Here is a 27,406-nt window from a genome sequence, read left to right on the forward strand (position 1 = left end):
GCGACGCTTCAACGAAACTTCAAAGGTTCGTCGAAAAGAGGTAATTAGCTTTCGTGTTTTTTTTCTTATCTGCCGTAAATTTAGTATAAGGGATGAAATTTTCACCCTTCTGATAATACCTCGACGAATATTAAACGGGCGAAGAAGTTTGTTAGACAAGTATTATGCAACCCTTCACGAAAAATAATATATACGTGTTATTATTAAAAAGTTAAAATTCCCTCTTCATCGAACGTCTCTTTTAATCAGTGAAGTTTCATCAAATTCGACCGATTCCCAGCCCTCGAACATCTGTAATCTCGTCCTTCGAAAAGGAGCATATTTATTGATATTTCTTTTAATTAGAATACGTATTCGTGCCACTGCATCGAACAAATTCAACAGAACTTGTTAAAAAATAATATTTACGCGTTCTGCTATTTTAAATATGGAGTCTGACTTCCGTGAATCCGGTGTTAAGAACCAGCGTGTCGTCGATATCCGAACAAAGTTATTATTGAATCCAATATATCCCGGTGAATCTCTTATTAGATAGAACACGATCCGTGGATGAAACGTGTTAAATGAAACCACATAGTACGCGCGTTTTAGAATCGTTGCACACGTGGGATGTCCTGAAGGGTCTCGTATACACAATTTTATTGATCGACGTGCAGCGCTGTGCGTAGACAAGGAAATTCTATAATTATACGTTGTTTTTCTGCCCCCCCCCCCCTTCTCCCCCCAGGAATGTACTTTTCAGCCCTTCTGCCGCGATAATAAAATAACTCGCTCCGTTGATCGCACCGCGAGGTTCGCAACTTTTTCTTTGTTTCTGCTTCCTTGCTTGTTGTTTTTTTTTTTTTTTTTTTCCGTTAAAAATAGTACTTATTGTTGCAGCGAATCAATACGGGACAGCCCACGTGTGCGTGTACAATAAATTTTACAGCGTCTACTAAACCGTGGTTATTGGTTAAAAATAAGAAAACGAACGCCTCGGCTGTTTCGGGAGGACGTCGACGGGGCGACGATCCCGGAATTAACAACGAGCCGATGGGATTCTAAACGTCTGACGGGTTTTTCTCGTCTTGTACGGAATACAAGGAACATGACAAAGCTTGGAAAGTAGTGCCTCGTGATAGAAATAAATAACGATATCAATGTAACAACGAATTGTATCGCTCCGCGAACAACAAGGTATAACAGTCTTAATTTGTGATTTGTCGATACGATGCCAGCTTTGGACTATAATCTGCATCCGCTATTCAATAAATATATGTATATGTATACGCGTATATAAATATCTGATAAAATTCGAAATAAAACTCACGTGCACGCGTACGAAGCCCTTTACAAACGCATCGTGAATGTATTTCATATTTTTTTTTTTTTACTTTTCTTTACGTATGAAATATAGAAGTGTCGTAGCTCTCGTCCTTACTTAAATTAAGTCCACGATAAGTACTTAGATTGTATCTTCACTTGTACGAACTAGAAACGCGACAATACGAAATGATCGATCACAATGTTTGTCTTTGGTTATCGACGATTGAGAAAGTAACGTTTCCCGGTACAAATACAGAAATTCTCGCGGAATCTCTGTTTTCCCATCAAATTATACGTAATCGTGAATTTCGATCGGAGTTCGAAGCCAGAAACATGCGACGAAACGATTTTCGTGTACAATCATCTTAATTACGAACAACAAATTCGATCTACGAATTGACACACGTTACAGCTTTTCTGCTCACAAGGGGAGGTTGTGTTTTATTTATTTACTCCAAGAGCCCTTTGACGAGACGCGAAGCGTATAAAAAAGAAAAAAAAAAAATATAGATGTTTTAATATGTTCATACACGAGTTATCAACTATATATTTACTCAATAGCTGTAAAATAGCAGGATATCTAATGTGGTGGTTAATTAATTCATAGAAGACTGATAAATCAGCAATGATTGTGCATTTTTCCAAAAATATTAATTGCAATTATATCTGTAAGAGATTATAGCTGTGACATGGAAGCACCCAATAAATTACACAAAATAAATCTAAAAAATTTGTACTGGACACGTTTAATTATAGAGTAAAATTGTTACAGTAAATCTAGGGCAATCAGATAATTGTCAAACATTACAATAAGTTTATTGGACCAGCAATAAAGAAATAAGTTCATTTAAAATAATTGAAAACGACCATTGCACCTTTCTTCTCTTTATGCAAAACTGTACTTTTTTTAAAAATATAAATTCATTCTTTTAATAAAACCATTGAAAAGTAAATATCCTGCAATTGATTTTGATGATTCGAGAGAATGGCTGGAATAAAATTGTATTATTTAATTAAAAAAAGTTGTCGAGTGATTCGACTGGTGGAAATGAGTAAAATACAGGAAAAGTACAAAACTGTACCTTTTTTGAAAATATAAATTCATTCTTTTAATAAAATCATTGAAAAGTAAATATCCTGCAATTGATCTTGATGATTCGAGAGAATGGCTGGAATAAAATTGTATTATTTAATTAAAAAAAGTTGTCGAATGATTTGACTGGTGGAAATAAGATACAGGAAAAGTACAAAGGTATCTGGATAACGGTTCCAGTTTGGACATAAATCGCGTTTAGAGTTGCATTCGAGGGGCAGAGAGTCGCGACACGAAGGCTACGAAACTTTAAAAACGTTTTATTTGGGAATATCACGTACGGTATTCCCTTTTCGACGCTTGTATTTCAATACTTGGCGAACTGGAACTTGTACTTTTGTAAGCAGAACGGGAAGAGGAATCGGATCGTGGAAAAAGAAAGAAAACTGCCCGGTTAAATGTTAAAAGGAAACCTACGGTTGGATTTTATAAATACATCGTTGCTGGTCGTGGGAAAAAGTGAGATTTACCGGGTATTGAGTTTCTTTCAAGCATTGGCTTGGTTCTTCTCTGTTATTTGTAATCTGCGCTCGAAAAATCAATGATACGTGTCGTAGAATTTATATCAAAGAACACCCACATATCCTCGCATTATTATCGACAGTCTCGTAGCGCGAGGAACGAGATCGATCGGATAACTTTAAAATTTTAATGTTTCCAAGCTATTTCTGCCCGATAATAAAATTGCACAGACACAATCGATCCCGAATTTGAGATTTTTGCAAAGATTCATCGATCTCGTTCCGAGCAACGATCCATTCGAAAAACGCGATTGAAAACCTCCCCTTGTCAGCGTGACGTATCGAATAACGAACAGACCTACCCTTTAAACGCTCGAGATCGCGTCTCGCGCTTCGCAACAATCGCCATGTATCGCGCGAATAGTCATCTAAAGTAGGTAAAACGTTTAATTCGTACCTAATCCTATAAATACAATAAACTCTTATCAACGAACAAGTACGAACACAATTATTCTATATTAAAATGGTCGTCAACGTTGTTAAAGGATCCGAACGGAAAGAATGATCGAGGACAATCGACTTGAAACGAACGGTGAACGCGTTAATCTTGCCGTCGACGCGAGATAGCCGAGACGAAAATGCGCCCGTGTATTACTTTGGAAAAAACCGAAAGTCACCTGTTCACCGGCGAGATTCTATCTGGTAATTCGTTTGCCTACGATTTTTTGTTTGTTTCATTTTTTGGGTTTTTTTTTTCTTCTTTTTTTCGGTTTTTGTTTTTTTTTTTACTCGCTCGCCGTTTTTGCGTTGGCCGCGGGTCCCGTCACGGATCGGTGCGAGACGGAGCGTTCTCCCCAGGATCTCGTTATGCTTCCGCGAAATAGACAACGATCGATACAAGCGACAATCGAAAATAGTTGCACGAAGAAGCCGCGTCTATGAGTTATAAAATTTTCTGCAAGACAATAAAACCGCTGCCCCCGTGTATTTCGGTATAATCAAGGAAGACATTGTGATTGTTCGTTCTTTAATATATATATTATATATAATATATGTATATAGATCCCCCCTCCCTTCCCCGATTCATCCGTCTCTGCCGCTTGTCCCTCTTCCGTTACGTATATTACATATTTTTTTCTTTTTTCTTTTTCTCTTTGTTCTCCTTTAATTATCCTAAAGCAATTGACTTTTATTAAGGAATGACTTTGTGCACCGTGCAGAGTATGCACAGCAACGTAGGTAGGGCCCAACCCCGCGCTAAATTCTGCGCTGCAGTCACGGCGATCGGCGCGGGTATAATTTGCACTGAAACAACCGATAAATAACACCTTCGTTCAATAAAAAAGAGCAAACGAGAATTCGTGGGAGATCAAAGTCATACATGATGTTCGGTAAACCCTGGGAAAAATTTTAATGGGGGATTCTAGGAGCCAAAATAAGACGAAAATCAATAATACCAATTTGTTGATGGAGGCTTCGTTAAAAAGTTATTAACGTTTAAACTTCTGCCAGTACTCAATTTTTTTCTCGAAAATGCGCAGGATTTCGAGGGTATGTTTATTCACCAAAAATGATTGAAATTGAACCCTGCGACGGAAAATAATTTTTCCAAAACGATTTGAAATTTTTTTTCCCGTCGAAAAATTTCACACCTTCTCGAATTTTTTTCTCCAAAATGCGCAAGATTTCGGGGGTATGTTTATCCACCAAAAATGATTGTAATTGACCCCCGCAACAGAAAATAATTTTTCCAAAACGATTTGAAATTTTTTTTACCGTCGAAAAATTTCACACCTTCTCGAATTTTTTTCTCCAAAATGCGCAAGATTTCGGGGGTATGTTTATCCACCAAAAATGATTGTAATTGACCCCCGCAACAGAAAATAATTTTTTCCAAAACGATTTGAAATTTTTTTTCCCGTCGAAAAATTTCACACCTTCTCGAATTTTTTTCTAGAGAGTGGGTAGGATTTCGGGGGTATGTCTATCCACCAAAAATGATTGTAATCGACCCCCGCAACTGAAAATAATTTTTTTAGAACGATTTGAAATTTTTTTTTCCGTCGAAAAATTTCACACCTTCTCGAATTTTTTTCTCCGAAATGCGCAAGAATTCGGGGGTATGTCTACTTTTTTTTGTAGGCACCCACGAGCTCTATTTCAGAAAAAAGTTTCATTGAAATATATTCACTATTGTAAGAGTTATGGTCGTTTGAAAATTGGACCACTTTTATGGGGTTTTTCTCACTTTACGGGGTGAAGGAACAACTTTTTCAACATTTTTAGAATTTCTACATATTCTTTGCTAAAATACGCGTTGTTCGCTTTTTTAAACATTAAAATCCCCCAATTCGTTCAGAAGTTATGATGTTTTAAACATACGGATGAAATTTCAGTGAAACATATCAATGTATGGTCAGACATTATACTTTTGGTAAGGAATTTTTTTCTCGAAAGTGGGTAGGATTTCGGGGGTATGTGTAACGACCAAAACTGATTGTAATTGACCCCTGCAATAGAAAATAATTTTTCCAGAACGATTTAAAATTGTTGAATTTAATTGTTAATAACTTTTTAACGAAGCTTCCATCAACAAATTGGTATTCTTGATTTTCGTCTTATTTTGGCCTCCAGAATCCCCCATTATAATTTATTCCAGGGTTTACCGAACACTCTGTATACGCTGCTGGATTCGTTAAAGTATTGGATAAAGTAATATCAATATTTTTAGTAATAAACTGTATTAAATAACGTACTACCATTTTGATCGACAATCTTTTGCCATCTCAATGGAAATCTCCATTTAAGCAAGACCCAGATAATACATAAGAAAAATATTTGCCAGTGAAACATGTTAATAATGTTTATCAAATAATATTTGAACAGTGATATTTGTGAAATATTTAAATACTAAATTATTCCAGTCGTCTCAGCTCTGTATGAAACAGTGCACGTACTTCGAGCTTCGACTTTGATTTTATATTAAGTGTCAATTAATTGTTAATGTTAGCTCATTTGAAATTTCGGACATATGTTGAATTAATAAATTTCGTTCTTCTCCTATTACGTAGCGAATTTTATTCTCGTCGGTCTGAGAAGGACGAGTGGCGCGAACTTATGGAATGACCTAATTCATGCATACGAGATTAATGTAGGTTGCGAACTACGCTGTTTTCTTTCTAATTGAGGAACTTCGTTTTCCGTGGAACAATAACCCTTCAAACGGGTTAACGAGAATATCTATTTTCGAGGGTGTACGAGTTTATCCAGGCTCGTTATCTTAGATTACGAAATGAAATTTGGCAATAGGTCAAACGGATTAGTGAACGTATTTCTGTGGAAAAAAATATTTGTTCCTGAATTCAATGGGTATCGCGTTTTTCCAGCGGAATTTCTAACTCTTTTTTTGAATAGGTAACTATTCGTTAATTGCCAATTATGTAACAGTGAAACAACACATCAAATTTAAAAAAATACCATCCTATTTCAAAAACATTCCCTTAGAAAAATATGTATTTTTTAAACAGACACCATATTGAAAATAATACTTCGAAACGATCAAATTGATATTAGGAATTTGTGGATGGAGTGCACTTTGTAGATATGACTCGTAGAGTTCATATTTCCTTTATGGATTTCCCAGGCAACTCTTTTTTTTTGAAATACATATTTTGTAGCGAGTGAGCCAAAGGGTAGAGTAAAATTTTTTTAAAGTGCTAAAAACGATATTTAAAATCGGTAAAGACTCGAGGAGCTTAAAATGCACTTCATCATTTGCAAGTGAATTTGTTACAGTGTACATAATCATATATTATTGAAATTTCCAGATGGATTTGGGTTTTCATCAGGATACTAAAATTAATGTGAAATTTCATATAAAATAGCAATTAACAGGAGGCATTAAACGGAAACAAATATCAATTATGCGTTATCATTACGTAACACATCAAATAATATTACGTATTTATTCGTGGTCATTAAAAACATTAATTACTATACGTTCAACCATAATTACTATTATTATAAAAATACAATAAAATTTCTTGTTGTCTATCCTTGACGTTAAAGAAATTACCTAATTACAAAGAAATTATAATTTTTAAACTAATATGATATATGTATATTTTACTTTTCTTATTACTTTATTCAGTAATATTCGTAAAATACATCGAAACCAATAGTCATAAATTCTGGAAATTTCAATAATGATTATACTGTTACCAGTATTGATAAACTTACAGTATATAGTTTACTAAAAATAAAAAACATAATAACTTTAACAAACTGATCACTAGACTGCGGATCTTTATGCAAATTCATATTTTTATTAATAGAATTATATATATGATTGTCTCAACCCTTAAATATAATAATTCGTATCTTACTTTAAATATTTCTTATATTTTTGCATATTAAGTGTATTCTGTAGTTTCTTGAGAATTAACATTCCCCATAAATGCATAAACATCCGCAGTCTGCTGATCACTGTATTAATTAAATAAAATGATGGCACTCGTGTTCCATTTATAATGTACCAAAGTTTTGTTCGAAGGCAAATGGCTCGGTTGTAGATCAATTAGTATCGAAAGTTTCCACGAAGAATTCATTAAATATGAATTGGATAATTACCCGAAACCGTTTCCTTCCTGATATCAGCGTACTCCTCGTGCAGGGGGTAGTCCGGAATGGTGGAATAGCAGCTGATTTCCAAATATCCGTTCTCCCCGGCATGCAACGCGGAAACCTCTATCGTTAATTTCGCAGTGGCGGACATCAGTTGGTCCTTGTGACGCGTGTAAGGATAGTGGTTTACCAGAGTGATATCCACCTAATCAAACAAGATGCAAACGTAATAAATAACAATTTTATCAAAGATTAGAAGGTTGCCTTAACGGGAAACAGCACCTAGTATGAGACATTAGTGACATCTTTATCAACTCTCGATGTGGTCGACGATCACAAAGGACTTAGCGATTACAGAACAAAAGATTGTGCATTTTCTTTTAGTATGTAGTCTCGAAAATATATCTACCAAATATTAAATTGAAATTTGAAAAACTAACGAAGTTATAGCCCGCTGAAATGTACCATGCGCAGGTATAACTAGACATAAAACTTTAAGTTGCCTTTCTACTTTGTGGGATTAAGAAAATTGAATTTTTTTACGTTTTCTTCTAGTATGTAGTCTCGAAAATATATCTACCAAATATTAAATTGAAATTTGAAAAAGTAAGGAAGTTATAGCCTGCTGACGTGAAACTTTGAAGCTGTTTTTCTCGAAACTACATTTTTCAGCACTGCGAATGTGATAACGAAAAAACTATTCAAGATATCAGTATGAAATTTATAAAGTATCTTTAGAACTGATCTTCCTATAGTATGAACTAGGATAGTTGCGATATATGCAATACTTTTTCTTTTATTAACAAAAAAGCAACCGAATATATGAAAATCAATACTTTTTCGTAAAATAGCTGCCATTTTGCCATTTTTTGTTTTTTTGAAAAGATCCTAGATATAACCACACTCATCTATATTAAGAATATGTTTGGTTTTTGGATTTCGGATAAATTGTTCGCAAGATATCACATACTCAGTCAAGCGTCGTTCCTAAAAACTGTTGTTTGTTGATCAACAAAAACAGCGTAATCAATAGATATTATGCGTTGAAAAAATTCATAAACATAGCTAAATATATAATAAATGTATCTACAAAACACGGAATTAATCGCTCTTTAATAGCCCGCAAAAAAAAATCACAAAGAAACATGTATTTTTCGTGTCTACAAGGTAGAATGGCCCCCTTAAAGTAAAAGCTATTATACGTGATTAACAGAACGCGAATTATGTTATTATACATCGTGTTTCCAATACACTAGTTTCCATAAACATGTTTTAAAATAAAAATCTCAACTTCGAACCCGTATTTATTACCAATATTTATCTTTTCGCCTTTGCGTTTAGAAGCAACGATAAATAGTAAAAGGATCCATGTATTTCCAAACTGTGTTCCGCGAAACATATTTCGTGCTACGCGAATAATATTAATAATATTCGATTGATTATCCCTGTTCAGTGGATGTTGGTCGAACGTATCACAACTTTGATAACGCATTATTATATCGTTGAAATGTTATTAATACGTTTGAATTGCATCGAGACGACAAAGAATGTGAAATACACCAATTTCAATAACGATCCGATTCTTCGTGCAATCGATATCTCTATTACATTCACCGTCGCATTTCGTGAAATTCTCAAAGGTGAGATTCTATTTACAGACTTCTCTGATACTGTTATATTCACCTACTAGAAATCATTTGATAAGTTAACATTAAACGTGCTCGACACGCTTCACGAGAACATGGATATATCCTTTGTAGCTTTAACGTTAACGTTGATTGAAGTATCCTGCGTCGAGTAGTAAATTCCAACTTCGTAAACTCGAGCCCAAAGAGACTCAATTTTAGCCGCGCGACGCTTAAAGGACGAAAAACGACAAAGCAGCGATATTAATAGCAACGCGAAATCTCGTCCCAGAAAATGATATTGATTAAACCGAATATTTTTGTATAATATCCATGAATTCGAGAAACAGAAACCAAGTTATTTTTATTCTCTGCGCTTACCTCTTTCCCGTTTATGAACCATGTCAAATGAGGAACTGGAAACGCAGCTGATGAAGTGCAATTCGCCTCTAAACTCTCGCCGATCACGTACATGCTTTTCTTGAACGTGATTTTCGGGTTTTCAGTCTGTGGTACTGTACAATTTCATAACACTGATTAGAACAAGGCAAGGTTTTCCTTTCATTTAAAAAATCGCAGAACAACTTGCATCAAAGTCGTTGGAAACAATTAGAGAATTCGAAATGAATTATATTTAAAAAATGAAACGAACACAATGTATTAAAAAATATAATTCTTGCTCCTTCCGCTTGTATAATATAATCAACTTATAAAGTACGTATGAGTTACCATATTTAAATAGGCGTCTCTTTAATTATTTCCAACGAAACATACTTTTCCCTACAAATTGCTTTTCTAAATATATTCGTGTTTTAATATGCACATATTGAATACTTGGTACGCAACCGGTGTAATTTATGCTAACGTCAAATAACAATTTATGCTTAAATAGAACATTATAATTGCAAAGACAATGTTTTATCGCGGTCATACGTCACAGTATAAGCGACACGATTACAGAATTAATCGATCGATCAACGAAAGGACGGGCGGTGAGTTTTATTGCATTTTTTTTTTTTATCCAACGATCGGTTGGAATAAATGTAAATCGTTCCCCTCTTGAATTTTAAACGGAAACAATACGTATATCCCGAACGTGACGGTTTAAAATTTATTCGGGCACTTTTTACGTCCGACGAAACAAAATCAGTGACGACTGTTACTTTCTCGAAATTCATTTACGTTAACTGTGAATTTTGCAATTCGCTTAACTACCGTTTACTGCAACGACAAATGCGTGCTCGTATTTTGCTTTGATCGTTTGATCGAACCTTTCGATTTCTAAATCTGTCCACTCGAGAAGAACGAAGTGTTATCTCGGTTTGTCAAAGTGAAACGTTTGAGAGATTTAAATAAAATCGTTAATACAGTAGAATCTCGATACTTTCATGCAAATATCTATGTTGCATAGTGTCAGCAAGTGGGAAGGACTGATCATTTAACAACCATTGTAATTGGAAATTGAAGTCTTACGTTCGAGACAAAAGCAGATTGTTAGTAAGGGGCCAATGATGCCACGAGATCTCAAGCATGAACTATTATTCGGCATAGCGATAATATTGTGTATGTGGGAAGTAGATTGATTGCCTAGATAATTGCACGAATCTCGATATGTGAAGGAATTCACAGTTTCGTTTTGCTGCAATTATCTAGAGTCCACGTAATAAATTATTTAAGAACAGAAAAACAGAGACTCTTTAAATTTAAATTCGAATTTCGTGAGGGTCAAGAGATGTAAATTAAATACTATTATTTAAATATGAATTTACAGAGGATCATTCTGCTTTTATAGTTTTATAATAAATTCTTTCAAAGTAGAGAGATGTTGATATACTGTATTTACATTTGAAGATTAAAGAGATCTAGAAATTTGTAAAAAATGATGATTTCTACAGATTTTTATAAGAAATTCTTTAAAAATAGAGAAGTTGATACGTTGTATTTACATTTGAAGATTAAAGAGATCTAGAAATTGTAAAAAATGATGATTTCTACAGATTTTTATAAGAAATTCTTTAAAAGTAGAGAAGTTGATACGTTGTATTTACATTTGAAGATTAAAGAGATTTAGAAATGCAAAAATGATGGTTTCTACATACTTTTATAATAAGTTCTTTAAGAGCAGAAGAATTATGACTCGTTGAATATAAATTTGAAGTTTGAAAAGATCAAGAAATGTAAGGGACGACAGTTTCCACGTACTTTCGTAAGAGATGCTTTGAAAGCAGATAAATTAGGGTACGCAAAGTTCAAATTTGAATTTTGAAAGGCTCGTGGAATCTAAACAGCCATTACTTTTTCTACCTGTTTTTTACAAGGAATTCTTCGAAACAGATAAATCGAGACTCACTGGATTCAAATTTAAATTTCTGAAGAAGTCGTGAGATTGAAATAACGATTGCTTCTACTTTCAATACTTTTATAAGAAGTTCTTCAAGGATAGAAATATTGTCACTGCTCGAATTTAAATAGTTCTAGAAGGCGAAGAAATGTACTTTTACGAACAAACTCTTTAAAAATACAGACGTAAAAATTAAAATTTCATCTACGTACTTGCACAACAAATATCTTAACACACAGAATAACTTAATCAATATTAAACTTAACCCTGTACACTGAGATGGGTATTTACATATTGAGAAACTTGTTTATATTTACAATACAGTTAAATGCCAGAGCACCAGCCCGTAACTTGCTATACAACATCTTTTTACTCGCTCAGGTGACCGCCATGAATACCAGAAAGGTTTATAATTGTCTCTTCGCGGCGTTTTATGGACGTAGGAAATTCCCAGTATACAGTTCCAGAATTAAGTTTCTCGTCGTCGAACGCAATCACTTAAGGGGCTACATACACTTTGGAGAGATAAAAAAAAGAAACAACAGAGAGTGCAAAAAGGATTACTGTATGGGCCTGGCATCGATGCCACTTGGTGAGATTAAAATTCTAATGAAAACTTTTTTTTACGTAAATTCAAAGTTCCGTAAACTATCACGTAGTTCTCTTAAAATACACCAATAACGTTTTAGAATTGTGTTACGAAAAGATAGTAAATATCCAACGCGTACGTAGCTCCTTAACACGCTCGCGAGTAAAAATAAATCGAAACTCGACGCAGGTTCTGGTCGGGTTCGAACGAAAAAAGGTCACGAGTTTTCAAGGACAGTGTTCTCTTACCTATAACTTTCATTTGAACAGTATCGGAAGCCTCGGTATAAATAGGAGTCGTCATTGAGACCTGACAGGAATATGAACCGGACGCCTCGAAACGGACGTCCTTTAATTTGATTGTCGTGCCGTTTTCCAAGTACTGTAAACAGGCGGTGCATCGTTCTGAACGTCGATCGTGTCAAACGGGTTGCCTAAAAGCCTCTTAAATAACGCGCGGCCATTGTTCCCGCGTGCCCTTTCAGACATTGTGTTCGTTATTGTCGCCTCTCGCGTGGGAACGCGCCCGAAAGAGGCGTATCGATCACTTAAAAATGGATCGAACGACCGGTCCGATCGCGTAGGTGTCAAGGTGGACGGGGGAATAGGATAAAAGTAGAGACCGTATCCGGCAAAGATAGACGTATTCCATTGAAACGATATAGGAAGCGTCACGAACCGCGATCGTCGTCGATGGTCTTCATTATTAAAGTTGCATGTCTCGGTGCACGTGCTCGCTGGTCAGTCGGCCGAGTCTGTCTCGATATTGTGTCGCGATATAATGCACGGCTGGGCTACCTTGCTTACCGTACACGGTTTCAATTTCCTCGGGTAAACCGCGTTCGATTTAAAACAGTTACGACAAGACCGTTACTCGCTTATCCTCTTTAACGGAAACCGATGCTCCTATCGAATTCCACGCTCTAAGATGTATCCAATCAGCCATACAGGCTTCCATCTCTTATTCGAGCAGACGTAAACAAAAAGAAGTTCAATTCTCAAAATAAAAAGAAAATTTCGTAATTGATTGTTCTCTTCTTTTATCGAGTTCTTTGCTAGAAAAGAAGGAACGAGATCTAGATCAAGAAATTATATTGTTCAAAATCTCCCATTTTCAAAGTGCAGTTCTTTTTTAAAAATTAAATTGCATATTTAGTCTTTTACTCGAATCAACTTTTGGACGAGATTTTTAAAATAAAATCTGAATTCATTCTTCAAAATAAAAATAAAATTTCATAATTAAGAGCTCAAGAAATTGTTCAAAATCTCCCATTTTCTGCTAATTTCACACCTCACCGAGAAAGTGTAGTCCTTTTTTAAAAATTGAATTGCATACTTTGTCTTTTACTCGAACTTTTGGAAGAGATTTTTAAAATAAAATCTGACGAAGTATTAATTTGTCAAATATTGCACTCTACGGAGGATTGTCATTCTGGGAGAGTTGATCGATCGCCAGTAAAAAGGATCTTAAGAGAAAACATCCGTTCAAACGTAACAACATTGAACGCCTCGTCTCGAGTCCTGTTACTTTAATAATTCTGGTAACGAAGGCTATTTATTCCAAGTCCAATAACCCTCCGGTAGTGGCGGAGTTGGAGGGTGAGTAAAAACAATGTTCGTAAACTGGGAGTAAGGTTATTGGCATAAGCCTCGGTGCTCCGAGCATCGTTACGCAGAACTACGCCCCGGTACTTTTATACACGGAACGTTGATCTGCGTACGGAAATATGCAGTTCCATTTAGAAAGAAAATGCATCTGCTCTTTTTAGGTGGCACGTTGCGCTTGGGAAAGGAGCTACATACGAAACTCACTTCCATATTAACCCCGGTAATTCCGTGCGAGTTTTCAAATAGTCCATTCGTCCCTTGGAAAGGTCTAGATACGTTTCATAGCATACTTTCGCCCCCAGCGAAGCGTGCAAGATAGTTATGAGATGTAAATGATATGATTGAGGCCATTAAAGCAGTGAGAGAAGGGTAAATGGTCTAAATAAAGCAGTTAAACGGTTTTCTGTTCCTGGAACTACGTTGCATAGGTTTGTTAACAGTAATGAGCCCCTGATGTAACAGTTAAAGTCGCTTTCGCGTCGAAAACCGAGGATTCTATGTTGCCAGAAACTCTCAAGCGTAGAAGTTCATATTTCAAAATAAAAATAAAATTACCCAATTGAAAGTTCTCTGTTTTTATTTCGAGTCCTTTGATGGAAAAGAAGAACGAACAAGAACTAGATAGAGAAATTATTATATTAAGATTTTTAATAGAAAATAAATCAAATTGATATTTGTTTATTCCAATAAAGAATTCAGTTGGAAGATCTCGCAAATCGACGATTTTTATAAAATTTTCGCGAGAAATAATTCTTGCACGTTAATCGCGTATTTTTTTTATCGGGAAATGATTCATAGCGAACGCCCGGAAATAGCCTTAAAAGTTTGGACCGTTAACCCTATTTGGTCCAATATCGTGGAAACTGTTACGAGCAAGGAAAAAGTTTAAATGTGAAGATCGTGTATTTTTGGACAAAGTTAGCTAGGCAACCAGTTTTTAGACAATATCTCTTTGAATAATGTATTAGAAACGAATATATTTTCGTTCATTTTACTCGTAAGGTGTTGGCATACAGTCAGTACAAACATGGTGTATGTGCGTAATTCTGAATGTAAAGCACGACTTAAAATTCTTTCCAATATTCATCTTTTCATCCCTCATCTGTAAATACATTCGAGTTCAAAGGTTACGATTTTAATACTTCAGCAACTGTATATCCGAGAAGCTATCAGTTTTTTGATAGATGTATCTGAACTGTCACAAAAGGCTACAAGTTCCATTTAAGAGATCAATGTTTTTAAATCTCCTCCACGTATCAGGCAAGAAACTATCGCTATGCTTTTCTAGTAGTCACGCAACCTTTTTTAACAACACCACTGCCTATTGTTTAAAGTAGCTGTGATATTAAATTTGGTAACCAAGATCCACCTTAAACCAGTCAAAATGACCCATTCGTAATTTCTAATAATCGACTGAATTTTTGAAAATTTATCGTAATTTTTTATAAGAGAATATATAAACACTTATTTCCGTTGCATTATATATTTCTTCCTATCGTTTCAATTTCTTTGGTATAAATAAACACACTATAGTTGTCGGTAGTTCTAGTGTTAAATATCTATCGATTACACAGCCCCGGTTTATTATTGTTTTCAAGTGAAAATACGTTTAATACAGAAGGGCAAGTGGAATAGGAGCGTGTCTGGCCGGGCAATTAGGGAGGAATGAAAGTGTGGCCTCCCATGCTCGCCACCAGAGGGATCGCGTTCTCACAAGCGCTCGACCGACCCCTCGATTGCTACGACTTCCCAATATCTCGTTAACTAACCGTCCACAACACCACACTCGTCGCATGATGCATGTAAACGAGGTTTTTGAAAGTTTTCCCTCGAACAACTAATCCAAGGAAAACCACAATAACACACATCCTCATAAACATTACAGATACTAACAGACATTTTATTAAGTGCAGGTTATAGAGATCCAGCTCAGGGTACTGCGGAAAAATCAGGAGAACAAGATAAAAAAAAAAAAATTTCCCAATATTGCAGTAGTCTAAGGCAGAGCCTGCTAGAAGCCCTTTTCTGTCCTATGAATATCACGAGTTCCTACCCTCAGCTAACAGCGCCACCAAAACTAATAAAAAAGAGAAACAACAAAATTGGAACGAAGGCATATTCGATAAAAGTAAAAAGTAAAACTGTTCGAGCGATTAAATAATAAAATTGCCCGTGTTAAGTAACTCTTATATTTTCCTGGATAAAAGAGGATACTTTTATTCAATGTTGACTCTTTATCATCGGGGGCGGTCGAGTAGCCCACACCTGAATTGTAACGTCCACTGACCGTATTATCGTAGCCGGATATACGTCTTAGAGGGTGCAGGGTAAACATAACAGACCGCGTTTAGTGGGCGATAAAGTGTACGCGTCGGTTTTTCTGGGTTATTCTTGACGTTTCGGGTACAATGCAGTCTTGTAACTTCGAGTAAATCGTGTGATGCACGAAACACCGTTCGCGACACGATGTGCTCGAGAATCGTGCAATCTGCATTTCGTAATACACTCTGGTTCTCTCTGTCTCTGATATTAAAACAATTTCGATGATTAATCGGTTTTCAATGTAATTTAACACCTACGAATTGTATCATATTATTATTAAGCATCGAATCACCCTCGACTGTCACTTTTGAAGAATTCATTAGCGATGGGTATTAATTAACGAATTTACGCGTCGTGATCATTTAATTACTCTGTTATACTAAACAGAGTAGGAGAAAATAGTATAAGCGATTATACGAATTTAGTAAATACGATACAATAATATTATCGATGCAACGTGGACTTTGTTAATCATTTATCAATAAACTTTCTATCATTATAATAAATAATCCCATTCGCAGTAATTCGAATAATACATTGATTACAATATTGTTATATTAATAATGTTTCATAAAAGTTTAATGTTACATGCACGAAAGCTACAAATTCATCCTTCCTACCACAACTGTAATATACACGCATAGCGTGAAATAATGGTTATTATATCATTTCATCTGCTTACACGCAAACATATCGTTATTAATTTTTTATTAACCCCCGTGTAACGCTGTGGAACATGAATATTCAACGTGGTAATACGCGCGATTATTTCGACACTGTTCGTTTGAAATAGGTTAATCCATGTAAATGCGATTAAAAGTAAATTGAATCGCGTCTCGGTAATTTTTAAACGTTTTGTTTGCCGCCTGAATGGTTTCCGTTACGTTGGATGCCGTAGAACGGCTACCGTTTTACTTTCAACGTCTAATTTCTGATAATAATCCGCACGCTTTCGCGAGAAGAAGATTCAGACACAAACTCGGAACGAATGCAACGAAACATCTCGCGAAATAATAATGAAATGAACTTGACGCAGCTGTTGATGGTGCTCGGGCAAGTAGAATGAATCGAATCTAGTCAGACAAGCATAACGCGCTGCATTCGATTCAGTCAGTAGAATAAGATAGCGTATGGCCAGACGCGTAAAGTAGGACGGGACTTTAATTACTTTACTGAAATACTGGTTTACCGAATAATGTTCACTTCGACCATTTATGTTCCATGAACATTTTCCTCCACAGAGATTCAAACATTTTCAAAGGTTTATAAAAAGAGACGGTTCATCATAAATTTCATTTTCCTTAAATAATTTGTGTTTTCTTTTTGTTGAAATAACTGCTTATTCCATTTAAGTATACATTGCAAATGTGATTCGTTTGTTTTCTATTCGATATAATCGCAAATGTTTCTCCAGAATATCTCTAATCGGAATAAATGTTTCAGTGAAAAGGATTTCACCGTTCGAATGTTTTCAGAGTGACTGCATGCGTTCATTGGCACGTGAGCCCATCAAAAACAAACTGACTTCAAATTAAACGATTAATCAACCAGTATTAATTACACAGATTGCACTTTAATGGCAGCTCCTGTAATTCGTGCGAATCGTTAAACTCGAAGTGTAATGAACGCTGCCCGAGGAACCCACGATTTAACTTAAAACACTGAAACGACAGTTTCGATCATTTATTGTTGAACAATATATTTTTTCGTTGGAGATCGTTGAACTATTGATTCATACTTGGCAGACCTTAAAGCGTGGCGCCGGATCAGTTCGTGCAATAAATCCATTCGCGTCGACGTACTTTAATATTTTCTTATAAAAAAAAAGAGTTGTTTTCCATCACGTAAATTGAATTTTTGAATTCATGGCCAAACGATGCAACGTTTATAACAATTTAAATGTAGGAAAGGTTTTTAAACGAACGTAAGTAAGTGTACAATGTTCGTTCTCGTTTTTGCGGTCGTTCGGATAATTATGGGAAGGTGAAGTAACTTTGTGAGCTGTTTCTTGCAACATTTAACTTTTTGCGGATTTCAGCGGATGGATGGCCGCCGGTTTTCTGACGTTCCGGACATTTAATTGTTCAGAAATAGAAAAACACGAATTCTGAAACTTCGATATCCGCGTTGTCTGTCGCGCGAAGAGACACCAACGCGATCGCAAATAGGAAAAGCGTCAGAATGTTAAGAAAAAGCGCAATAATTACGTATGCAAACGAATAAGAAGAGAATTTAGTTGTTTTTCACGAAGCATCGAAATATCTCGAACGGGCATTAAAAACGAGGAAATTAACTAACGAAGCTCTGGCATTTTTATATGATAATAAAACAAATAACAGATAATATATGAATATTAGACTAAAAAATAAATTGAAATTCTGAGATTCGAGGGGTCAGATAATTTCTTGAATAATTAAAGAAAGTGCAGCATATTTGGAATACCGTTGGTAATTTTAGATAGCGAAGTATTTAAATAACGTTATTTGATTTGATATATTGCAAATAGAGGGCAGATCGAAGGGTCGCCAATTTGTAAAAGTTTTTCATTTAAATGAAATTTAATAAATAATTTAGAGCAAATCATTTAATCTGCTTACTTGCGTATTAATTTTTCAATGGTTTTGAGAATACAAAATGCGACGCGAAATTTTAGTTTCAACGTTGATAATTTGGAATACCAAAAGTAATGTAACGTGGAATATTCCATGGCGTGGTTAAGCTTTTCTGGAATGTAAATTACAGCGAAGACAAAAGGGGCGATGAGTGGAGGGGTGCAGTGTGAAATGTGTGAAATGTGGGGCTGAGAATATGCTGGTTATGACTCCGAAAATTGCACCTGTAACTGCAGCAAGTAAATTTTAAGACTGTGTTGTGATTGCTGTGGCTGACGGTAAGAGAAAATAATTCTATCGTCTGCTTGCTTCTCCAAAAAATGAAGATAATTTTAACAAAACCGTTGCTTCGTATCATTTTTCAATTAGCCCAATGTTTCGTTACTACGTTTAATGTAAAAGTTTCTTGATTTTTTTACAATATTGTTCAGTTTTGTTCCTTTCATTTAAAAATAATTGGTATTCCAAATACAGTGAGCTTCCTCTCTCGATACAGATAATGGTTAAAAATAATTATTTTCTCTCTGTTTCATTGAAATAAGTTACTCATTATAGCTGATCGAATTTTATCTTAAAAAAATACATTTTTGTACGAAAGAAAATTTAATTTTCAGATTACACTGTGCGTCGACTGTACCCTGCGTGTATAGTGGTCGAACAGTATTGATATTTTATAATTTCTGGCTGTTAAAGTGTTCAACGAGAAACGATCTCGACGTATGGATCGACGATCCAGCAAATTTAACTGCCACAATGGTATCTGTTTCAAAGTACCGTGTTCTGGGGAAAGAGTATTCTTCTTTTTTTTCTTTTGAAAACGCATAAAAATGAAATTGATTGACCAGAATGATATAACAGGCGTGCGTGTCTACGTTGTGAGATACCCAGGCAGAAATGAATTCCCGCGTTACACATTTCAACGCATCACAAAAACTGCCGGCACAATACGAAACACGGATACGTGAGAACAGCACGTAACTCAAACACGCGATCATCTATCGCGATATCGCGGAATCATTAAACGCATTGCATCGTCACATTCCTTTTTCGTGCAAAGCACTCGCATGCGGGTACCAGTGAACTACTTTTCATACACTTGTTAATGGGAACACTTCAATACATATTTTACACGACTGTTAAGTATTTATTATCACGCAGAAAACATAATACAGCTCTATGGACACCCACTGCGCTATTTATCGAACAAACTCGGTCTAAATTTGTTTTACCGTGGCTGTGGATCCAGAAAATTAATATTTAACTTGCTCTTGGGGGGTGGAACATAAAACTACAGTGCGTAACAAAAAGTTGTACGCACCCACTTTTTTTCGATTATCTAACGAACGAGTTGTGATCCATGGATGAAACTTTTATATAATAAAGAGCATCTAAAAACACCTATTCTTATTATTTGTATCATCCGAATTGGAGCACACGTTCCCGAGTTGTGCAGCCGGAACAGTTTTCGGCTGGAACGAAAAGTTGTACGCACTTAATAAAAAATTAATTTAGTAATATATAAGACGCATTTTATTGATGGATACAGTGTTTTAATAATTAATGGGACCTCCTTTATTTTCTAATACTAAAAGGAGTCTCCTCGGAACACTTTGGATCAGTTTTTTGAGGACTTCCGGTGTGATCTCGTTCCAAGCGTCGATTATTGCGTCCTGTAGGCCAGCAATGGTTTCGAATTGTCGATGATCCTTATACACATCTCTGGCTATAATTCCCCAAACATCTCAATAATATTCAGGTCCGGACTTATAGCCGGCCACTCCAAAACCGCGATATTCTGGTCCGCGAAAAACTTTTGGGTCTCTTTCGAACGGTGAATAGCGGCATTATCTTGCTGAAAAGTATCTCCATCATCCATATGAGGCAAAAGGAATACTTCAAGAGTGCGAATGTAGTCCTTCGAAGCCTGTCGACCGCTTAGAAATGCAATCCGCGATTTCTTCCCGAGTTTGAACGCGTCCCAAATCATAACACTTCCTCCGCCGACTTGCCGTCTGACCTTCCGGGGTTGTTCCTTCCTGGTATCCTGCCAGCAGTAGTCCCATCTATCAGGACCATCCAGATTGAACTTCTTTTCATCGGACCACCACACATTATTCCATTCGGACGTCCACGCATGGTATTTCCGTGCGAACTCCAACCTGGCTTCTTTATGATGCGATTTCATTCTTGGTTTTCTGGTGATTTTCCGATATTTGATATTGGAATCTTCAACTAATCTTCTTCTAATAGTTGTATGGGATACCTCGTTCTTCAGTTCCGCGGAAATCCGGCGTGTAGACATCTTCCCGTCCGTGGCCAGCTTCTTGATCCTCCGAAGTGATCGCTCATCCAACTTTCTTGGACGCCCTGGAGACTTCTTCTTTCCATAATTTTCACGTAATCTGATGAGGTTTCTAATTACTCCATCAGATCTACCAAGTTCTCTTCCAATTTGTCTCATTGACTGTCCGCGACCGTACATTTCCCATGCACGGTTCTGCTCCTCCACGGATAATTTCGCACCACTTCCCATCGTTGTAGAATCAGAACTACGAGCGTCGATATCGCAACGACAAAAGACGAGTGACGATATTGTAACGACAAAAGACGTTCGTCTATTTCCAGTCTGATTCTACAACAATGTTTTATTAAGTGCGTACAACTTTTCGTTCCAGCCGAAAACTGTTCCGACTGCACAACTCGGGAACATGTGCTCCAATTTGGATGATACAAATAATAAGAATGTGTGTTTTTAGATGCTCTTTATTGTATAAAAGTTTCATCCATGGATCACAACTCGTTCCTTAGATAATCGAAAAAAAGTGGGTGCGTACAACTTTTTGTTACGCACTGTATAATTAAATACTGCTTCTAAGGTAAACAATAGAAGCACTATCATACTTATTCGACATTATTATTTATCACCACGAGAAATATTCAACATAACTTTATAGACACTGCCATATGCAACTTGTATCAAACAAAAGAAAATATTTTTATTCTAATCTTCGTAAGAAATAACTTGTATTTTGTATTGTATTATTTTGAAATGAACGCTATTGAAAGTAAAAATAAATTTAAAAAAAATTTTGCTGTTATTCAAGTTAAATTATGTTTCTGGAATAAAAATAAATCGTTTTCCGAAAAATCCGACAAATCCCTCATTCAGCGTGCAAAGGATAAAAATGCAATAATAATTGCATTCAAATGCAGTAACAAACTGTGTGATAAGTAACGTGAAAATGTTTAACTTGAAAGGAATTTTTTTTGTTCCATTAGCGTCGCATATTTCCGTCTGGAAAATCATTCCTTTGTGAAAATAGAAGCGATAAATATGACCGTACGATTGCTTAAAAGCGCATACGTATAATTAAAATGTACCGTGTGGCTGTGCGCGTTAATTGCGTCAAACTCACCTCCATGTTCGCGCCGTCTACCCGCCATTCGACGAATGGCGGTTTCCTATCCTTTATGTACTGCAATATCTTCTTGTCATCTTTCATGAATTCGACTTTATGCAAATAAGCATCTGAGACACTATGGTTGCAATGCAGAGTAGCTGAGCTGCCGTATGTTACGTAGTGCGGTGCTATCAACTGCACATACACCGTGGATGTTGCATCTGTAAGCCACCGACAATAATATCTCATTAAACCACTTGACTTCCGATCGAAAATAACAGCAGAAATTATTCAATTGTTCGTCTACAACCGTGCATCTCGTCGACGAAATCTCCAAATATTTTTAAGCGTTAACGTTCTTCTCCGATTCATATTTCAGCGTTTATTTTGTATCATCGTTCCATTCAGTTCTTTAGTGGATTTTCATTGCGTGAAAGCGAGAATTCGAAAATTTCGAATATAGAAGAAACGTTTCATTGTTCGAATTAAATTACACAGCGGTGAAAAATTCGCGTAAAGTATGGAAACTGGAACGGTAGACTGGGAATAAACAATAACGCGAACGAGACTGTGGTGTGCGGTTATAACAAAAAAAATAAAAATAAATAAATAAATAAAAGAGTGGTTTAACAACTCGGTATTGCGGAAACGGGAGAAATAATTAATGGACATCTGGAAAGCTTAATGCATCCTGCCATTGCGGCTGATTAAAAATGCATTGTAAAAATGCGTTTTACAATGGCAACGTTTAAATCGTTGAAAATATCGTCGGCAGCTCGTTCGGAAAGGCAGCGGGAAACTTTGTTACGTGCAACAACATACTGTATCGCCGTTCGCGGAACTTGGTCGATTACAAAATTGTTAATATTCATGCACGGAACAAACTTGATGTTCCCGTTGGTCGTTGTTACGAAAACTTAAACGGTATTAAATATAGTGTGAAACGTATCTCCGTGTCCATGTTAACTGGGACATCTATTAAATCAATGAATTAAGACACTGCATGTAAACGCGCCTGGTCGTACTATGTTAACCATGTTGTACATGAATTTGTATAATCGTATCAAGCTTAATTTATCACTTAATTTAATTTGAATTATATTATACATATACATTACTACCAGTATAACTGTAATACAATTCTATGTACAACATGGGTTCGATCGAGGGTCTCGGAGGAGCCAAATGTTAATTCAAACATTTCTCATCTAAATTTCGATCGTCCAAAAGCGATCAATGTGTTTTAACTTTTAAAATTTGGACGAAAATGTAAATTCTTTATGCAGAGAACAATTTTAATGGGGGATTCTAGAGGCCAAAATAAGACGAAAGTCAAGAATACCAATTTGTTGATGGAGGCTTTGTTAAAAAATTATTAACGTTTAAATTTTCGGTAGTACTGAATTTTTTACTCGAAAATGCGCAGGATTTCGGTGGTATGTGTAATGACCAAAAATAATTGTAATATACCTCCGCAGCTGAAGATAATTTTTTTAGAACGATTGGAAATTTTTTTTTCCATCGAAAAATTCACACCTTCTTGAATTTTTTTCTCGAAAATGCGTAGGATTTCGGGGGTATGTGTATTCACCAAAAATGATTGTAATTGATCCCCGCAACCAAAGATAATTTTTCCAAAACGATTTGAAATTTTTTTTTCCATCGAAAAATTTCACACCTTCTCGAATTTTTTTCTCGAAAATGCGTAGGATTTCGGGGGTATATGTAATGACCAAAAATGATTGTAATATTCCTATGCAACCGAAGACAATTTTTTTAGAACGATTTGAAAATTTTTTTTTCCGCCGAAAAATTCTCACCTTCTTGAATTTTTTTCTTGAAAATGCGTAGAATTTCAGGGGTATGTATAATGACCAAAAATGATTGTAATATACCTCGGCAGCCGAAGATAATTTTTTTAGAATGATTTGAAATTTTTTTTTCCTTCGAAAATTTCACACATTCTCGAATTTTTTTCTAGAAAATGGATAGGATTTCGGGGGTATGTCTATTCACCAAAAACGATTGTAATATACCTCCGCAAACGAAGATAATTTTTTTAAAACGATTTGAAATTGTTGAATTTAATTGTTAATAACTTTTTAACGAAGCCTCCATCAACAAATTGGTATTCTTGATTTTCGTCTTATTTTGGCCTCTAGAGAAATTTAATTTGTTTATAAACGACGAATGGTCAAAGTTTTTCTTCCTACGTGTAAAAAAAAAAAACTGGAAAATTGTTGCTTTCACAACTTTATTCTGCCTCGTATCGTTACGAAGTTATATTGAAAAAAACGCGAAAACTTTGTGGGATTGATTTCGCCAGTCTGAGCATTCGCGGTGAAGAAAAATTATCCGTGCATACTTCATTATGCTCTAGATTCGCGCAAAGTTTCGTTCAAATTAGAATTTCCGGGTTCGAGTACTTCCGTAAGGTGGAGCAAAATAAAAGTAAGAGAAACAAGTAAACTAGAATCGTGTATGGTCAGACGAGCACAACGGCGTGTTGCTGAACAAGTAGAGTACGGTCATTATTGGACGGATAAACGAAATAAAAATTACGATAAAAGTAAAATAAAGGCAAACGTAATTTATGTTCTACTTACTGCAACATCCATTACTTAAAAGGAACAAAAATTTTATTTCATTTACAACCTAATGTTAGATTATTATTTAAAAATTTCCAAATTTTAGAATCTGCTTTGGTCACGAGACATATTAAAACCAGGATTATTAATTTTAATTTTGTCGCTTCATGAGAATATGGTCAAACGAACTATAATTGTATTAACAGTAAATTTAGGTATTAATCTAGCATTAACTAATGGATATTCAATGTTGACACAACCCGGTGTGTCGAAGCAAGCATATATTAATGCGACAGATTCCTGGGCTGAAAGTAGGTCGTCTAGGATGATCAACGTTTCCGTCTTAAATTCCAAGTTCCAAAAGATACGTATCGGATCGCTTTCATCAACTAATGCACGAAAAGAATAGCATAATCTCAAGTATCGACATAGATACAAAATGGTAATAGAAAAATTTCGTTGCAACACGAAATAGATCGAACGTACGTAATAACAAGTAGACTAGATTCGTGCATGGTCAGACAAATACGCTAGGCTAATACCTGAGCAAAGAAACAAACAGAAATGGAACGGGGGGAAACTAATAAAAGAACTAACAGAGAAACAAAAACGAAATCACGAGTAATTTGTATTTTAATAATCGTGAAATCCGCGACTTTAAAGGACGAATAAAAATTTATTTCGTATATAACGCGTACTCGTCAAGACAAACTCTTTACCTCCGCCACAAACGTTTATTCCCCTCGTACGATTTTAATCGTCGAAATGAGATTTTTTAACGTTCTAAAACGTTTTAAAACGTTCGAGTTCGCGTTGCTCCTTTTGCAATACGCGAATGTGAGAATGCGAAATTTCAATCTCCTTATTAAATCGTGTACATCGTCGAAACCGCCTACGGTTACGCTATACACAGTCGTCGGTACGCCGAAGGAAGCATCTATTAAATTCGACGATTCCTGGGCTGAAAACTAGGTCGTCTAGGCTGATCAAAATTTTCGTGCCCAAGTCCCGACGTTGATCCAAACCCCATCGAATACGATTAATCGGATTGCGTACGGTATACGTACTGAGTATGGTTTGACCGTTTAACGACGGCGTCAAAAATACAACAAGGCTAATGAAACTGTACGGAAGAATGGAGAGGTTTCGGTTGACTATAACTACTTGTGGCAGTACCCTGTTGCTGGGAGGTGTTACTGTATCGATCACTGAAAGCGCGTGTTACCAACACGCGCGCAAGTGTATTCCGAAGCTTTCAAGACGTTCCAAAAGCACCATATTCGAAGAGAACGAAACGGTAGAAACGGAAGTGAACGCGCGTACACTGCGTGGAACCATTATGCACGCGATTTAAAACGATTCTCGGTCTCATCGAGACATTAATCAAATCGCAATTCACGAATCTGACGAATACTTCATAAAAAGCAAATAAATTGTAACGAATTTATGGTTGGTATTGTATTTTCGTTTCAGCCTTGTTACACGTACTTCATTCAAGGATTGTTAAAAAAAAGTAAATATGGGCGGTACAACTGCGAGCACCAGTACCATAACACTATGAATATCAGCACACCACGAAGTTTGTTCGAAATCTTCATAAAAATCAATGTGATTCGTTGAAATTCATAACTGTGTCGTGGTTTTCTCAGTTAAATAAATTAAAAGCGAAATAGAAACTTTTGGTTGCTTTTTAAATTATTCGTTCAAATAGTATTTGTTTAAACGCTAAGTAATATATTTTAACATTTTATACGACACTGTAATTACAAGGAAATTGCATGGAAAATAGGCTATTTAATTGCAAACTGTTTTAGACACATTATATATGGATTTCTCATACCGAAACGATGTTTAAAAAAATGTATAGAAAAGAATTTGATGAATACAAAGAAAAATTTGAAAAGACCGCGAAAAATGCGAACGTATTAATTATACGTACATACGTGTTGCTTAATTAATAACAATCGGTTGATTGACAGTAAACTATTGCGAGAACGTATGCAACGAGACTGTTGAATTGATTTCAAATTATCTTATTACGTATCGTGATAACATATCTTTATAAATAAATTACGAAAAAAATATGTGCAAGTGACATAGTACGTTGTTATATGTTTCGCAAGATTTGCAATGTTTGTATTGCGAAACGGCGGTCGTTGGGATGACTTTCATCGAAATTGCAAAACATATGAAATATTACATGAGACACTTATATAAACGAATTACGATGAAAAGTGTACGGATAAACTTGACAAGATCGGATGGGTTTTACACGATTAAAGTTTCCGCCGTGGTTCAAATTTTATGACACGTAAAATCGAATTGGAAAACAATTCGTTTGTTTCCGTCATAATGAGAACAGAATGAACTGACCGGGTGGGTGTTTACGATTGCGTGCGACTTACATGAAAATAATTGAAAAATATATACGAATACGATTTTTCCCCAGTGTCCTGACTGACGCGGCATTGTTGTATGGATTCTTCGTGTTCTTTCTACGTAACTGTTACTGCCTCTACGTTATTTAATTACGAAAAAAACGTGCTTCTATTTTGTACAGTGGTGTGCCTTTAAACTACACAACTTCGAGCCGAGTCGGCGCTACAACTGACCAAGCTTTTCGATCGTTCGACCAACTCCCATAGAATATGAAACATAGAGTGGAGGCTCACTGTTTCCCGGTTTATCAGGGATCTTCAAAATCGGATTTGCTAATGGGCCTGGCATGAAGTAAACGATAAAGAATAGTTACCCTGGTTAATGTCAATTTGATATATTGGCGATAAGCAAATTTTAGTTAACGCATTATTACGAATGTTTTAAATATGCTTTAACGCTA

General features: G+C 35.7%; 1 protein-coding gene across 1 annotated transcript; it reads right to left on the reverse strand.

Annotated features, from left to right (window-relative positions):
• Positions 1–141: 141 nt before the first annotated feature.
• Positions 142–27,156, reverse strand: LOC122399376. The gene is made up of 6 exons (XM_043400025.1): positions 26,973–27,156; positions 21,995–22,200; positions 12,286–12,418; positions 9,489–9,622; positions 7,489–7,687; positions 142–4,164 (listed from the first exon to the last, which is right to left on the reverse strand). Exons 1-6 carry the CDS (start codon positions 27,034–27,036, stop codon positions 4,052–4,054), a joined length of 849 nt encoding a protein of 282 aa, XP_043255960.1. The 5' UTR covers positions 27,037–27,156; the 3' UTR covers positions 142–4,051.
• Positions 27,157–27,406: the final 250 nt, after the last annotated feature.

Source organism: Colletes gigas, unplaced genomic scaffold (assembly GCF_013123115.1).
Source record: "Colletes gigas isolate AHSC1104 unplaced genomic scaffold, ASM1312311v1 Colletes_gigas_Sc00013, whole genome shotgun sequence".
Lineage (NCBI taxonomy): Eukaryota > Metazoa > Arthropoda > Insecta > Hymenoptera > Colletidae > Colletes > Colletes gigas.

Bases quoted from the DNA above. Each gene is read 5' to 3' on its own strand.
- LOC122399376 (XM_043400025.1), bottom strand. From the start codon at position 27,036: ATGCCGCGTCAGTCAGGACACTGGGGAAAAATCGTATTCGTATATATT. The intron at 12,419-21,994 runs GTGAGTTTGACG...GCCTGTTTACAG, and splicing joins TAGACGGCGCGAACATGGAG to TACTTGGAAAACGGCACGAC. The intron at 7,688-9,488 runs GTAAGCGCAGAG...TTGTTTGATTAG, and splicing joins GGTTCATAAACGGGAAAGAG to GTGGATATCACTCTGGTAAA.